General features: G+C 35.1%; 1 protein-coding gene across 10 annotated transcripts in view; it reads right to left on the reverse strand.

The window, feature by feature from the left end:
* Positions 1–15,125, reverse strand: part of CCDC91 (coiled-coil domain containing 91) — a 124,887-nt gene that overhangs the window by 13,092 nt on the left and 96,670 nt on the right. For all 10 annotated transcript variants that reach the window (XM_015627043.3, XM_015627039.3, XM_015627031.3 and 7 more), the window contains one exon: positions 12,109–12,222. In XM_015627043.3, the coding sequence (XP_015482529.1) occupies positions 12,109–12,222 (114 nt within the window). The remainder of the gene's footprint in view (positions 1–12,108; positions 12,223–15,125) is intronic.

A 15,125-nucleotide genomic window follows, 5' to 3' on the forward strand; every position in this document is an offset into this window, starting at 1 on the left:
AAATGGAGAAAAGGGCCTTCTGTATCTTGTCCTTGTCTCTTTGGGGCTCAATTACAGTGAAATTAAAATGGTATCACAAAAATCTAGGGATGGAAGAGACAATGACCCAAATTCTGATCTTTGCACTGGGAAGTCATAATAAAATCAATCAGAGTGGAACAATCGCCTCTTCTCTTTTGCAATCTGACAGCCTTGCAGGTTGCAAAAGAGAAGAAATGCCAAAATGCCCTTGCTGAGCACGGCCATCATTAACTTTCTAAGACTCTTTAGGATCCCCTTGGTGCTAAAAGAATGGTACAGTACAGACTTGGAAAAAGCCAAGAAGTTGACCTGTGACTAAGAAAATAAAACTGCAGATGATATTCTTAGCTATAATTAATCCAAGTGATCATATTGAACTGATTAAACCTTCCATCTAGTACAAAGCAATGTGGATTACGCTAACTTAAAGATCAAATTTATAACTGCTATTATGTTACAAAAATACCTTGTTGAACATACTTATAAATTCAGAATTAAGAAATTACAATGAAATACAAATCTAGTTACAAGCATATAGATGAATTTGAAAGGCAAAGACAGAAAATAATTAAGGTTTTATTTTAATAGGAATGACAAAAAATCCCCAAAGTCCTCCTCAAAACATTCACTTATCAGTCTAGTAGAATATTAAATGTTTAGCCATCAAAATTCAGCTGATGTAACTATCTCACTGGGATGGCAAGATAAGGGTATTCATGTTCATTTGCACACATGGATGCACAGATTTTTCTGGGGTTTGTTGTTCTTGTTCTTTTGGTTTTTTTTCTTAAATTACCTACTCTTGTTTAATCAAAAGGTCTCTTGAAAATGCCCATAGGCAAGAGTCATAAATTGCACTAAAAATGCTTAATCTCACACATCTAATCAAGAACTTGCAATTTTTTTCTCTACTCAAAACGTATTTTGAGAAAGTCATACAGACCACAAAACAACCAGTCTTCAAATGATGATCTGGTTACAATTCTCACATGCCCAGAAGTGCTGTATGAAATTCTAACATGGAGGGATGAATCAGGAGTAACACAGGAGGGCCTCACTTACTGGGGGGCAGAGATGTGTAAGGATGCCTCACTTCCTCCTGTCACACACAGCCTTCCTGATGGACAACAGAGACATTTGGGAGCCTTCTCTTCCTTCTTATCAAATTATTCTTGCAGAATAGAGGGATCCTGGATGACAGAGCTTGCCTTCCCCTGGACCTCAGGTGTTGCCTAATTACCTGATGATGAGAAAACCACACCACTCTCCACTGATAGACAGATCTGGGTGACATTGGTACAGTGCACACTGCAGGTCTTTATTCCTGTGAATACTCTATATCCAAAGAGCCAGCTGACTAATCATGTATTTGCAGAGCAAATCCAAAGTTACTCTTAGAGTAATTAAAATGATACACATTGGATTAAAAAAACAATACAACTCAATCCCAAGAGTAGCTTCGAAACAGTGTAGTATCCAGTCATCTCACTGGATACTGATGATAGTGGATACTGGATGGCTGAACATTATAATCTATAATCCATGCTGTTATTTTTTTCTCTTTTTGGCTTTGATAGCACAATATTTTCTCAGTAACAATACCACTTGATTTCAGTTTCAGCTGGAGTCTTGCCTGAATAAAGAGTGCAGCCATAATCTCAGTCTTTGTAGATTTATACACTGTGGCACAAAAGGATATATGAAGCAGTTTTAACTTAAGTAAAAAAATTTCAAAGTCTGGCAATTTTACACTAAAGTAATTACAGAAAACCCTACAATAGGTTAGGTATGCAGTTTCAACTAAATTGCTTTCATCAGCATAAATGATCACTCAAAGAGTTTGAAAATTATAATTTTGGTTATTTAACTATTTCCTTTGTATTTCAATGAAACTAAGTGGCAGAGAATTGTATTTTCCCCACTTTGTTACAGACAGAGCACTATAATTTCCAGGAAATTAAAAATTCTGTTGAATGCATGATGTTTTGCTATTGAAAAGTGGCAGAAAAATTCCAAAATGACCTCTGAAGAAAAATTCCTGATAGGATCAATTGATAGAAATACTATATGCCTCTACAAGGGACTATAATTTCCTTTAAATATTTAGAAACAATAATTTCAAGGCTTATAAAGACCTATAAGGTTCAGGAAGAAATGCTAGGCTCACTTCTGTATCCCATGCAGACACATCATACTGCTTCAGGATTCTTATCCACAGAGAAGAGAGCCAGGTGCACCAAACTCATTTTACACTACAACTTCCCATAAATCCCTGGCTTAATTTGGATTTATACTGCTCTTTGAGTTGGGTAAATGAGCAGTGTGAAAATACTCCTAAAGCCTCAATGTAAATGTTTCTTTAGTCCTATTAAAGCCACAAAACAAGCCCAATTGAAGGACTAGGAAACTGAGCTAAGGAGCTCCCAGTGACCCCAATACTACTGTCTCTCTTGGCACTGACCTGCTTGTCACAAGTCCACCCTGGGCATGGCACAGATGTCCTGACATCAGGTGGATTCAGAACATCACCGTGAGGACCCCTAGAATACAGCTGATGGTGGTGTGTCCTGGAGTAACACAAAGTTTTGCACTGGTAACTTACAGTAGCTGAGTTATTAAAATAGCTGATACAGAAGTAGAAGATAGGATTAAATATTTTTGAATGCCACTTTGTTGTATTACACAGAACTTTATGTTCCCCAAACATGACACTGAATTCAGCCAAAAATGATACAACTTCATTGCTTTTTTTAAAAATCAGACGGGGAAAAAGTTGAAAGAAAAATACTCAAGGTAACACCACATTTTAAAAGCTGGGAAACTGGTCTGTTAAAATGTATTGGTGGTAACATTTAGGGTTTGGACTCCCATTAATGGGGCCCCAGGGAAAATATAAACACTCTTTCTTGAAATTAAATCTCGAGTTTTCCCACCACAGTCTTGTTTTCAGCTTCAGCTGCTGGCAGATCAGCCTGCAATTGAGGCCTTCCATCAAATGCCAAGCCAAACATTAAGGAACAAGAATGGTAATGACACCCTGTTTTGTTCTAAGGCACATTAAAATAAAGTGAGTATTATTTTTTAAAAAAAATCACTCATTTGAGATTAGTAACTTAAAAGAAACTGATTTTTGTAGCCTCTCCCACTTGCACTTGTCTTCAAATAATAAACCTTCAGAAGAAAGCTGTGCTTGACTCTTGAAATCAAGCACACTTGAAAAACAGCAACACATATCAAACTTCTGATAATAACTGCCTAAGGGCATAAACTTTACCTACAAGAGTTCAAAATTAAATTCCCTGATTTTGATACATGCTTTTGCAAGTGACTTAACATGAATGGATCAATAAATTGAAGTCACAATTTTTAATGTTAGTTTCTCAGGTGGGATCCTTCCTATTCACAGGGATATGATATAGTAATATCAGAACTCTATTACTGGAACACCTCTTACCACCATCTCTTTAATTTATCTATTGTATTCCCACATTCTTTTCCTAAACACTAGGAAAAGATTCAAGGTGAGAGTGTGTTGCTTCAGCTTTTAGTTTTTCCCTCTCTCTCTCCCTAATATCCAGCCTTCTGTAATCTCTCCAAGTGGATGGATCTAGAGTAAGAGATGCAATGTAAGACACAGCCCTGTTCCAGGTAAGGAATTGGGATCTCTTGCCCAAGAAGGGAATAGTCAGCCATGCCTATCCTAATCCCAGTTTCTGTGATGTCTCATGATGTATAAACTATATCCTATGGAGTTTCTCATATAAACACTGCACTGAGACATTCAATCCCTGATGTGAATCTGGGTTGAAAATGGATCTGACTCAGACAGTATACTGTACCCATGACTCAAACCATGGATTAACAATAATTTACCTGCCATGGGTAGGGAATTTCATGAATGTGCCAATTTACCAAGGAAACAGAGGAAAGGGTGCATCAGCAACTTGTACAGGACTTGTTCCACCACTAACACACAAAGTTAACTTGAAGAATGTAAGATATAACATTCTAGCCTGATACCCAATAAATTGAGTGAATTCCAAGATTTATAATTAAAAATCAACCCTTCAATGTGAATAACAAAGTGAGATCAAGTAGGTGTCAATTCATGGCCAGTAGCACTGTGTAGAAACCCTGCACTTTTATTTGCAGACTTCATGGGTGGTGAGACATTTGAGCTAGTTGTCCAGAGAAGCTGGAGATGCTCCATGCCTGGAAGTATCCAAGGCAGGATTGGATGGTGGCTTGAGTCATCTAGTGGGAGGTGTCCCTGCCCATGCGGGGGGGTTGGAACCCAACATAATCTTCCAGGTCCCTTCTATACCAAAACATTGTGATTCTATGATTCAGTTCTGAAAGCAGCAGACTTATGTGTTTGTCCTGCCTCCCTTGGAGTAAGGAATTAGAAAGATAGCATAGTGCTGGATCTTTATTATTGTTCTAAGTTAGAGCCAAAAATGGTTGCAGCAAACACTTCTTAACCATGTAAGGATTTCAGTCCTCAACATGAATCACATCAGTACTTCTGCTGGAAGCATAAAGTCAGCCATAAATTTTTAAAAACTTGATACTAGATGTAATAACCTGCAGTAACTAGAATACCAGTCTAAGTACTGAAGTTAATGTAGTGCTATATGGAAACAGTTCTTTTCTGCCCAAGACATTAGTAGGTAATTTAGAAGCCTTTCAAAGCACATAATTTCACATTCATATGGAGTACATTTCTGAAAGGCAGGTACAGAGGATTCTTATTTTACTTCCATTCCTCATTCATATCAGTTGTGTAACTATCTACTTTATTAGAAATAAAATAATTGAGCAAATTTACTTAAAAGAAAATAAATACTGGATGTGTACAGTTGAAAAAAATTAGGCAATATAAGTAAAGCAAAAGCAGTAATTTCTAATATAAATGTGATTAGCAACTGAAGAATCACAGCTCTTGAATTTAAAGTTACATTAGGATTCACATTTCAAGAGGAGATTTTGTGTAGTTGCAATGGTTACTGCCAGTAGATGTATTATAAAAGGAGTTACCATCATGCATGTAAGAAAAACACAGAGCGGAAAGCAAAGGTTCAGTCAACAATAGAAGGTCATGGACTTGTCAGCTAAATGGAGATGTTAGCTGTATAATTAAAGTCTAGAAAGCATCCAATTCAATAATTTCAGGAAAGACAAAATATAGATAACCAGTAGTTGAACTCTGTATCAATTCTTAGTTGGACAGAAAGTCAAAGTGCTTTTTAAACCACTTTTTAATTTAAAAAATTTGCTTTGATTGCAGTTAGGACAATAAGCATGAAGATTGGTGTATGGGTAAAATGAAAATGGGTTCATCCTTGTGATACTTCCTCAGTGGCAGAAACACCAATTACATATAGAGATTCTTCTATAATGATAGTCACTTTTGAAAGTAGAAAATTAAAAATGAATAGCAAGAAAAAATATGGGCTCTTTTCTGTCTGAAAAGAGGGGCCAATAAGCCATAGTTATTTCCAATCAAACTGATGTTTGAAGGTGTTTTCTGGTAGTAATATTTTTTTGGAAATCTTTTTTTCTACTATCATAGCCAGTTTCAGCCACCAGACAGACATCTTATTTCTCTTCTGATGTAATGACCTTCCTCATTAGTTTGATCTAATTCTAACTACAAAAAGGGTTATAAATAACAAGGTATTTAAAAGACTATATGACTACTAAGGCATTTATGCCAATATCATAAAGAACTAAAATGTTATTTCAACTGCAGCACTTGATATGTAAAGGGAGAACTCTTCGTCAGATTTGTTTAACTTTAAAAAATTGACCATTTTTCTGTGATGTTTCTGATGGATGAATAACAAAGTAACTATGTAGAGGTGCACGTATCTTCTCATAACGTTAGATTTCAAGAGTGAATTACAGGCAATTCCTCAGTCAATTTGAAAGCCCAAAGGAATTTGCAGCAGCCTCTCCTCAACAAGGTGGATAAACCTAATTAAACTTGATCTTCCTGTATTCTTTTACAGTCTTTACCTAAAATAACTAAATGTAAGGTATTACTTTTCAACATAAAATCTTCTCTTAAAGAATGAGGAACTTGCACAGAAAATACTTCACATTTTAAGGAAAGAGATCTACATAGAAACAGGGGTTATAGCAATTGTAAAATAGATCATCTTCCACAATCTGCTTTGGTAAAGGTGCTTTCAAGATAGATTTATATAGGCTTTGCTGCTAAATTACAAAATCAAACATAAAAACCCCAGTAAGTTCTAAAAGTGCATTAATGATAAAGCAGATCTGTATGAATATATTTAACTATGAAACACATCACATGCCACTTAAAAAACTTCTAAAATGGGATTTTGTACCATAACCAACCCCAAAATCAGTGTATCAGTTAGAAACCTATTCAAAAGTTGAAAAATAAGGTCTATTTGTTTCCTTCTAACAAAATAAACATACAAAATGCACTACATAAATACAGTATATTATTAGAAATAACCCTGAAAAAGAAGAATAACCATGGAGGAAATTAGCAGTTTTAATCTGATTTACTGTCAGATTATGTCAGATATGTCCTGCTGTCTTGAATATAACTTGATCACTGTTTTTCTTCCATTAAAAAGCATTGTGACTTCATCTGTTCACAGAATCAAATGCACAATTCTTCCTTCAAGTGGTAAATGTTGTACTGCAGAATAATCCCACCGTGGATCCCACAAGTGAGAAAAGGTATGACTTGCCCTAGCCTGGAATGAGATGACCTACTATAAGGGTGTTTTATCAAGTGCAAACAGTATTTTCCAAATATTCCAAGTCTTTTTCAGAAAAAAAAAAGTCTTTTTCTTTGGTTCTTCTGGTTACATTGCAAAGAGCTAAACTGCCTGTCCTGGCACATCCCACACATCCCTGGGGTGAGCCCGGAATTCTGTTTTACAAAAGCACCTATATTTTTACCAAACTAAAGGGGTAACTTCTCTATGCAAATACAGAAGAGAAACTTTTTGGTTTGTTTTTTTTTTCTTTCCTGTGGGACACACATGGCTTATACCAGCTTGCCAGTGATTCTTAAATATAAATACTGTGGTTGAAATAGGCCCTTAATTTCTGTAATATCAGAAAAAATTACATATTCAATACAAAGTCCCCATAAGTATCTCTTTGGCTATTCTCAATTCTGCAGTATTTTGGTAAACATTAGTCAGAGAAATGTTTAGTTCTGTTTTCTTCTAAAGGTTATGATGCACAGCTGCACAAATCATATGAGAACAAACAGTAGTACAGTGAGTTTTGTTATAATGGTGACATCTCTGCTCTCAGAATCTGACCCTTAAATCAGGATGGGAGTGCATTTATGACAAGTGTCTGCCCTTCAGGGAAACAGGGGTTACATTAAAACCAAATATGTCATTCCAGTGATGACTCAAGCCCTAACATGTAGTTTTTCCCTGACAGCCCTTAAATATGCCCTTTAAAGCCAATGAGAACTGTGTACAATTAGCAGAAAAAAGGTGATTGATTAATATCCTCATCTTTGCATTCAGAAAACAAGCAATAGATTTTCGTGATGGGAGATGAATATCAATGTAAATAGGAAAAATTAAAATCTTTCCTATTTACTAGGTGGCTAGATACCTCAGGAAGTGAATTTTTGTAATTAAGTCCTTTAAATAACCTATTCAGCACAAGATTTATTTGATAGAAAACTTTTCCTCTTGTGACTTACTCTTTCCTTTGTATATCAACTTCAAGAATTAATTTTTATCTCTGTACAGCTAATGGTCACAAAATTAAAAGATACATAAATAATAGGCACATTAATACTAGTTCACTGTTTTTTATCTGCCATAAATACATAATAAATAAATAAAACATATTGAATTAATATTTTTAAGCATTCAATTGTAATGAATAGGCAGCAAAATACTGAACTATGACATTTATAAACAACTTGAAACCTGTAGCACAGGAAAAATACCTAAATATTATAACAAAAATCCTTTTGTAAACCTCTGTTCTACAAGACTTCCTAACATATGTCTGATTTTAGAACTAACAAGGCTTAATTTTTAACAAAAGGTTTTGTTGAAAGTTTTTAACATTTGCAGATTATGTTCAAGAAGCCAGAACACTGTCCAAGTATGAAAAAATAAGCAGAGCAAAGAATTTCCTGACCTTTCTAACAAGTAATTGGATACAGATCTTAGTTTGAAATACAGTACTGATCAATCAATTGCCTTGATCATCCGAATTTTATGAGACACCTGGAAATATAAAACTCCACCAGAATTCTCTGCGTGATATTCTGGTCTGTATAGATGTCCCTGACAGACATACTTGTTTAAGTCAGTATTACACAGCTTTCAATATTTTCATTCTGTTATTAAAAAAACTATTTTTATTAAGTTTGGTTGGTTCTTTTACTTCCTATCTGCAAATTAATTAAAAAAATTATCTCAGCCAGTCATATAAAATATAAATATATTTCAGGAATTGTCTTCATAGAACAGCAGGAGCTACACTAAACTGCTCAACATCTTTAGGTCCACATTATGAATGCAAAGAAAAGTCCAACACACAATCCTCAAAATAAGATTAAGAAGCAAGGAGATCAATATACTGCAATACTGACATTATTTTATTCAGATATTGCTTATCTGCTATTTTACCATTTATTTTCAATTCAGAAATGAAGCCATTACTCTAGTCAGCTGGCAAGGCTGGTGAATTCTGAAAATTCACCTTACTACCTTAAATCAAATCTTGTCTTTTTAGCTTCATGGACCATCAGGTGCAGGCAGCACCTCCTTTTGTTCACATCTTGGACCAGTGAGAAGAGACAAAGTGTTAGCAAAGGATGAGGGAAAACCCACTTTGCACAAGGAATTATCACACTTCTCCTTTCCTCACGTATCTGGAATGCTTGCAACACACCTCCAAAATTTCAGGCATCCTTGGAACTGCATCACATTCAGGAGCAAACAACAAACGTGAAAGTTCCTTGGAACTCTTTACAAACTGCACTTTGGGAAAAAGCTTTGTTTATATCCACTTAATTTGGCATCAGCCAACTGAAGCAAACTGTTTAGTAAATGGGCCAAAGCCCCATGTGAAGTCCATGAAAAGTGGAGCAGGGATAGGCCCAGCCTTTCTTTATACCCCTAACAGAGCAGCATGTACCCGTTAATTAGATTTTAACCAAAAATATTACAAAAGCAATGCAGTTGTAAAGGTCAGCTAAGGCCACAGCTATGCCTCTGTCTTGTAGCCCAGGGATCAGGGTTTGAGAACTCTAATCTTAAATCAGAGTTGACAGGACATTAGGCTCTAGTCCTTGCTTTGATCCCCAGGTAACAAATACAAGTGTGGATGTATACACCTACATGTAAGAGCCTATGTGCAGACATGTACATATATTCTACCACATCAGCAAATCCAAACTGAAAATAATGGTTTTTTGTATGACACAAGTGAAAGCAGTGGCTTGACATTTAGCCCTACTTCAGTGCCTTTTTATCTGTGTGCTACCCTCTACCTCTGTCCTCTCATTTCCCACCCCAGCAGCAACAAGGTGAAGCATTGTTTTGTCTTCCTGATGTTTATTGCAAATGCAGACAAAGTAAGACTAAACAGTCAAATATACCTTCAGGCAATTAATAAAGATAGCTTTCTAGAAATAATGTGAATGGACCTTAGCTGGGGAAAACAATTCTGGTTAACAGATGAAGCATGTGTATTTGATTCTGAGTCAGATTCTTCATGGTGCCACTAATGTTTAAAAAAAATCTCTATGAGTTTGGTAGCTATGGAAGATGTCTTTGAACAGATAGGACAGCCTGACTCTAGTTCAGTTTTGACACCTGCTTTAGAATGGTGGTGGTTATGAAATAACCATGACGTAACAAAGAGTTAAATTCCTGACTGAAATTTCCTTCACATCTTAGATATATACATTCTTAAGGTGTTAGCTGTGGTAACATTAAAAAAAACAGCATTTTTGTAGTATAAAAATCTTAATTTAATATAGAACAGAGAAAATAAAACTAAGACTGCAGTATATAATTAGAACTGCTGCCAATGTAGTGCTATATATCTGTAAAAACCTGCCAAAAAAAGTATGGCATAATTACAATGCATGCCACATCTTCATTTATTGTATGAAAAGACCTGTTTCCATCACAGCTTGGGTTTTTTTAAATAATTTTTTTTTTTTTTAGCATTAGTGTTCTTTTTTTGAAGGTGGAAAGATATACCAATAAATTCTTTTCTAGCTTTGGTGACTTTTTTGGCTTCAATTAAGAGGAAACTATATTTATTCTTGCCAGCATTTTAGCATTATAATATTGTTGCTTTTTGTTAAGCAACTTCCTACTAATTCAAATAATCCCCTCCTAACCAAGTACAAATGCTGCTGTGCCCATGGTTTGAAGGGTTCTGTAAACAAATTTTCAAAACAATGATGACACAGAGTTTCTACTACCTTTTCAAGTTTGTCCCTGGGATACCCCTGTCACTCAAAAAAACCTAACCAAATACTTCTCTGCATCCCAGACAAGGCATTTTTCCTGAGTTCTTTCTAGGGATTCCTAGCTTCTACTTTCTAACACAGTCCATAAAATACATTTATTACTCTTACAAGTGTATGAGCTTTGACCACTCTGCCTCTTATGTAACCATATAAAAGCTATTATGCCACATGATTTGGAGTTAAACAAGTCTTTCACTTACAACTTGAATATAGGTAGTCTCTATAAATCTTATGCCAGAAAAATCTAGTTCTCCTTATGTATTTTTTTTTAAATTAATGGCTATGTGTCAACTGATTATAAAGAGAAAAAGGTTGGCTGAAATATTTTATTATGCTCTATGAAATGAAAGGAATTTATGCTCCTACCAGATAAACCAAGGAAGATTTTGTTTCTTTGAAAGTGATCTTTTAATGTATATCTGCACCAGAGGCCTTATGGGCCCATTTATTTACAACACTTATCGTAAGTTATTTTAACAGTAGACCTACTTTCACCTTTGACACAGCTAATCCTTTGTAAGCAGCTGACTTTAGATATGCTCAAACATCCTTATGGATCATGATTTGCACTGTATTCTGTTTAAATTGTATTTCCAAATCGAACAAATCCTGCTACAAGGAAATGTCTCCACACACAGCATAATGGAAGGAGCTCACCCAACTTCAATCTTAACTAGTAGCAGAGTGAAACTTCTGAAGGTAAATCCTATTTCCCAAACTATTATTTAACCCATAAAAGCAGGGAATATAGAAGCAGAGGCCAAACTCATTATTTCTACTTCCTTCTCAGGACAACATTACCCCTTACATTCAAGCTGAGTGATTTTGTTTATTGAGAATACTGAAATTTGATCTCAGGCTGCTACTGCCATATGAAAGAGTTTTTTTTAAATTATTTTTTGCTTTTGTTTTTAAAAGGGCTTCAAAGGGGAGAAGTGTGTTATTTTTTTCTCCTCCTACTGAAAGCAAATCAAAGTCCCTTGAGCTACATTTTACTATTTATACACAAGCATTAAACTGTCAGGATATAGCATTAATAGAATGACTGAAAACAACTTTCAGAACATTGCAACATTTCATAACAAGACCAATGCACTGACTATAAATCATGCTTAATATAATACCAGTACATTTTCAGGTTCTCAGATAATATGGGTTGAAAGGAAAAAAATAATGGTCTTTTTGTGCATACAAACTTCACAATAAACTTCATTTGTGAACAAAAATTAGCACCTGTTATTTATACTGAAATGTCTTCTATGATCTGAGCTCAGATTACAATTTAAATCTGATAGGCTGCATTTACTCCTCATCTTTATGCTACTTTATGTAATATTAATGCCTGCTTTTCAACTTGTGATGGATTTAACAATCTACAAAAATATATGTATCATAATATATAGAAATATATAATGCTTCATAATAATAAATTGTTTGAAAAAACAAGTGAAAGATCAGAAGACCTAACTCCTGATTTTGTTTTCTTGTGAATTTTAAGAGAGGTTTGAGGTTTAGCAAACTTTACCAATTTCTCACTTCATGATGAAACTCATTATCCACTGGTAACTCACCCTCTTCTGCTCTTTAATATATTCCATCAGTTCTTCTCTTGTTCTTTTTACTGCTTCTTCAATTGCCTTTTCACCTCGTTTCTGCTCCTCCATTAACGCTTTCTTGACAATTTCCTTTCCAAAAGAAAAGCATGTCAGTGGACATAAAAAAAAGTCACAAATATGATAAAAGGTCACCCTTTTTTCCTCCTGCTATATTTTATCACCTCTACACTCTTTTCTCAGTAATAGGTATCCTAAATGTATGTGGTATCTTTATAAAAATCAATAAATTCAGTACCAAATGGTAAATAAGAGAGAAAAAAAAATAGATGAATAATCACTTTAAAGCTGTGTATATAGAAATGCAATGTTCCTTGAGAGCACAAAAAATAAAACAATTTAGATATTACTTTCCATCAGGAGCAGGGATGGCAGAGATTTACCACTTGCTGTTATCAGGCCAGACCACTTCAGTTGGAAGAGACATACAAGATCATCTGTTCCAGCTGCCTGAGCACTTCAGGGCTGCCCAAGAATTAAAGCACATTATTAGGGGATTCTCCAACAGCCTCTGAAGCAATGACAGTCTTAGAGCATCAACCACCTTTCTAGAAGCCTCTCCCAGTGTCTGACCACCCTCTTTCAAAGAAGAGTTCCACAATGTGCAGTCTGAACTTTCCTTGATGCAGTTTGAACTATTCCCACACCACCAAAATCAGTTTCTAAACTGTGATACAAACTGTCAAAGCTTTTTGTAAACTTATATAAAAACTTGTCAAGATCATTAATTTGCTTCCAAACTTTGGGAATTGCCAGGGACATTCTGTACACAGTACTAAAAAGCAGCAAAAGATACCCACCTACCCCCCCTAAATTAGCATTACCCTACATCAAATGCATTACTGTAGAGAAAGCCAGGAACCACTTCTTAAAACACCTCTATCACCTCCAGTATTTGGTTATCGAAACAAATTGCTGGGCTAATGTCACTGTCCCAAAACTGAAGTCCCAGCTTCCTAAAGCCACTCATGGAATAAGTAATGACATTATTAATCCAAGTGCTCTGTTTCTAAGATTCAGGAGAACAAAATGACAAGCCTCAGATACCTATAAATCCTGAAAATATAACATTTTCAGAAAGCAAAAAAAAATCACCCAGTAAAAGTAATCACATGATCTTAAGTGATTTGTCAGGGAGATCAAGAGAAAAATGGAGAGTGCCTCAGAAATTAGGCAGAAATTAGAAATTCCCGTGCCTTTGTTCTAAACAGTCCAAATTTGAAGAAACAGAAACACTAATGGTGCTCCTGAAGAATTAAGCAGGAAATAACGGAAAAAACCTCAGTGGTTCAAAGAGGAACACAACATGAATTCTAGTGTTTTTATTCACACACATGATTTATGTTTTTGGGTTCTTATAATCAAAACTTTTAGAAATTCAAAGGTAAATATAAATAGATTCCTTATTACTCTTCACTTGTTAGACATAACACTGCATTACCCACATATTGGTTTACAGGTCTGCTTGACTGCAGAGCAATACAAACATTTTATGATACATATTTACAACTTGGATTTGGGGGAGTGGGGAAGGTTGGCTGGAGGACAGGTGGAATTCTAAGGTTTTGGAAGTAGAAGATATTTATGAAGTTGCATAATTCATCTGTTTATTTAAGAGTGGCATTTTACAATATGCTATTAATGTACAAAATGAATAATCCACCTAATTATAACTTCAGTGGAAGTTATTCAACTGAAAAAGAAAGCTCTATTTCAGCTGAAACAGAAGAGTTTCTGCAAAACTACACTTTCGCTATTTTTATAGCAGTGAAAGTCTAAAATCCCAAATTTAAAATGTGTAACTATGTAGTCCCCACTGTTCTGGAGCAGAGTACACATGAAAATCATAATTGTGAAAAATTATTATGATTTTTCTCAATTTTAATTCAGTTTACCAAAGAAAAATCCAGAGAAAAAGATATTTCACTATAGAACGCTAGCAAGACCAACAGAAAAAGTAGTAAAAAATTACATATTACAGAAATATGCTGTTCCTATAATTATATTCTCATGCCAGTTTAATTTGTGAAAAGGCCCCAAAATACTGTCTTGTGTTAGAATGGAAAAAAAACCCCATAACATATCCCATTAAACTCTTCAAAGGAAATTACAGAATTGATAAACTCCTATATCTTAATACGTAGAACATTTTACACCCATTAAATACTTACTATCAATTAAAGTATGTTACATATCCTTGATACAATAATTGAAACACTACATAGTCCAAATAAGTATTTGGACTATAAAGCCTAAATAAAAACATAATTAAATTCTACAAGTTTATCAATAAAATGCAAGAAAACAGAAACCACTGCATAAGCAATACCCTTATGGAACACTAGTTTATTACACTGATATTAAAACAGAAAAAGTAAAATTGGAAAGAATTCTTCTTCGTTTCCACTGGTATTGGCACAAGTCCCCAGGGTTGTGGTTAAAACACCATCTCTGGAAGTATTAAAAAAATGTTTAGGTGTGGCACTTGGGAACATGGGTTAGTGGTGGCCTTGGCAATGTGAGGTTAACAGAGAGACTCAGTCTTAAGGATCTTTTCCAATCTAAGTGATTCTATGATTCATCTACCACATTCTAGTTAACGAAATTAATTGCTGATATGTCTTCCCAATTTATAAACAGTTCTCTGTTTCAGACACTGATCACCTCCTCTTACCCCCTGAAAATCATCTCAGCAGTTACTGTCACCAGACAGATCGTGTAGCCACCAGACTGGACAATCTCATATGCACAAAAAGACTCCTGCTTTAGTGGGCTTCATCCCAACATCTGGATTTACCAGACTGCTGGAAGTTGTCTGCAACACTTTTGATTTGTTGGGGTTTTTCTGTGATTATTCACTGACCATACCCTAGGAGGAATCATATAGATCTGTTTCTCTGAGATCTGAATATCTGTTTCTCATCTGAGTTGAAATGTTACCCTGCTCACTGAATTCAGAAGAAATGAAACAGTTT

The sequence above is a fragment of the Parus major genome, chromosome 1A (assembly GCF_001522545.3).
Source record: "Parus major isolate Abel chromosome 1A, Parus_major1.1, whole genome shotgun sequence".
NCBI classification, from domain to species: domain Eukaryota; kingdom Metazoa; phylum Chordata; class Aves; order Passeriformes; family Paridae; genus Parus; species Parus major.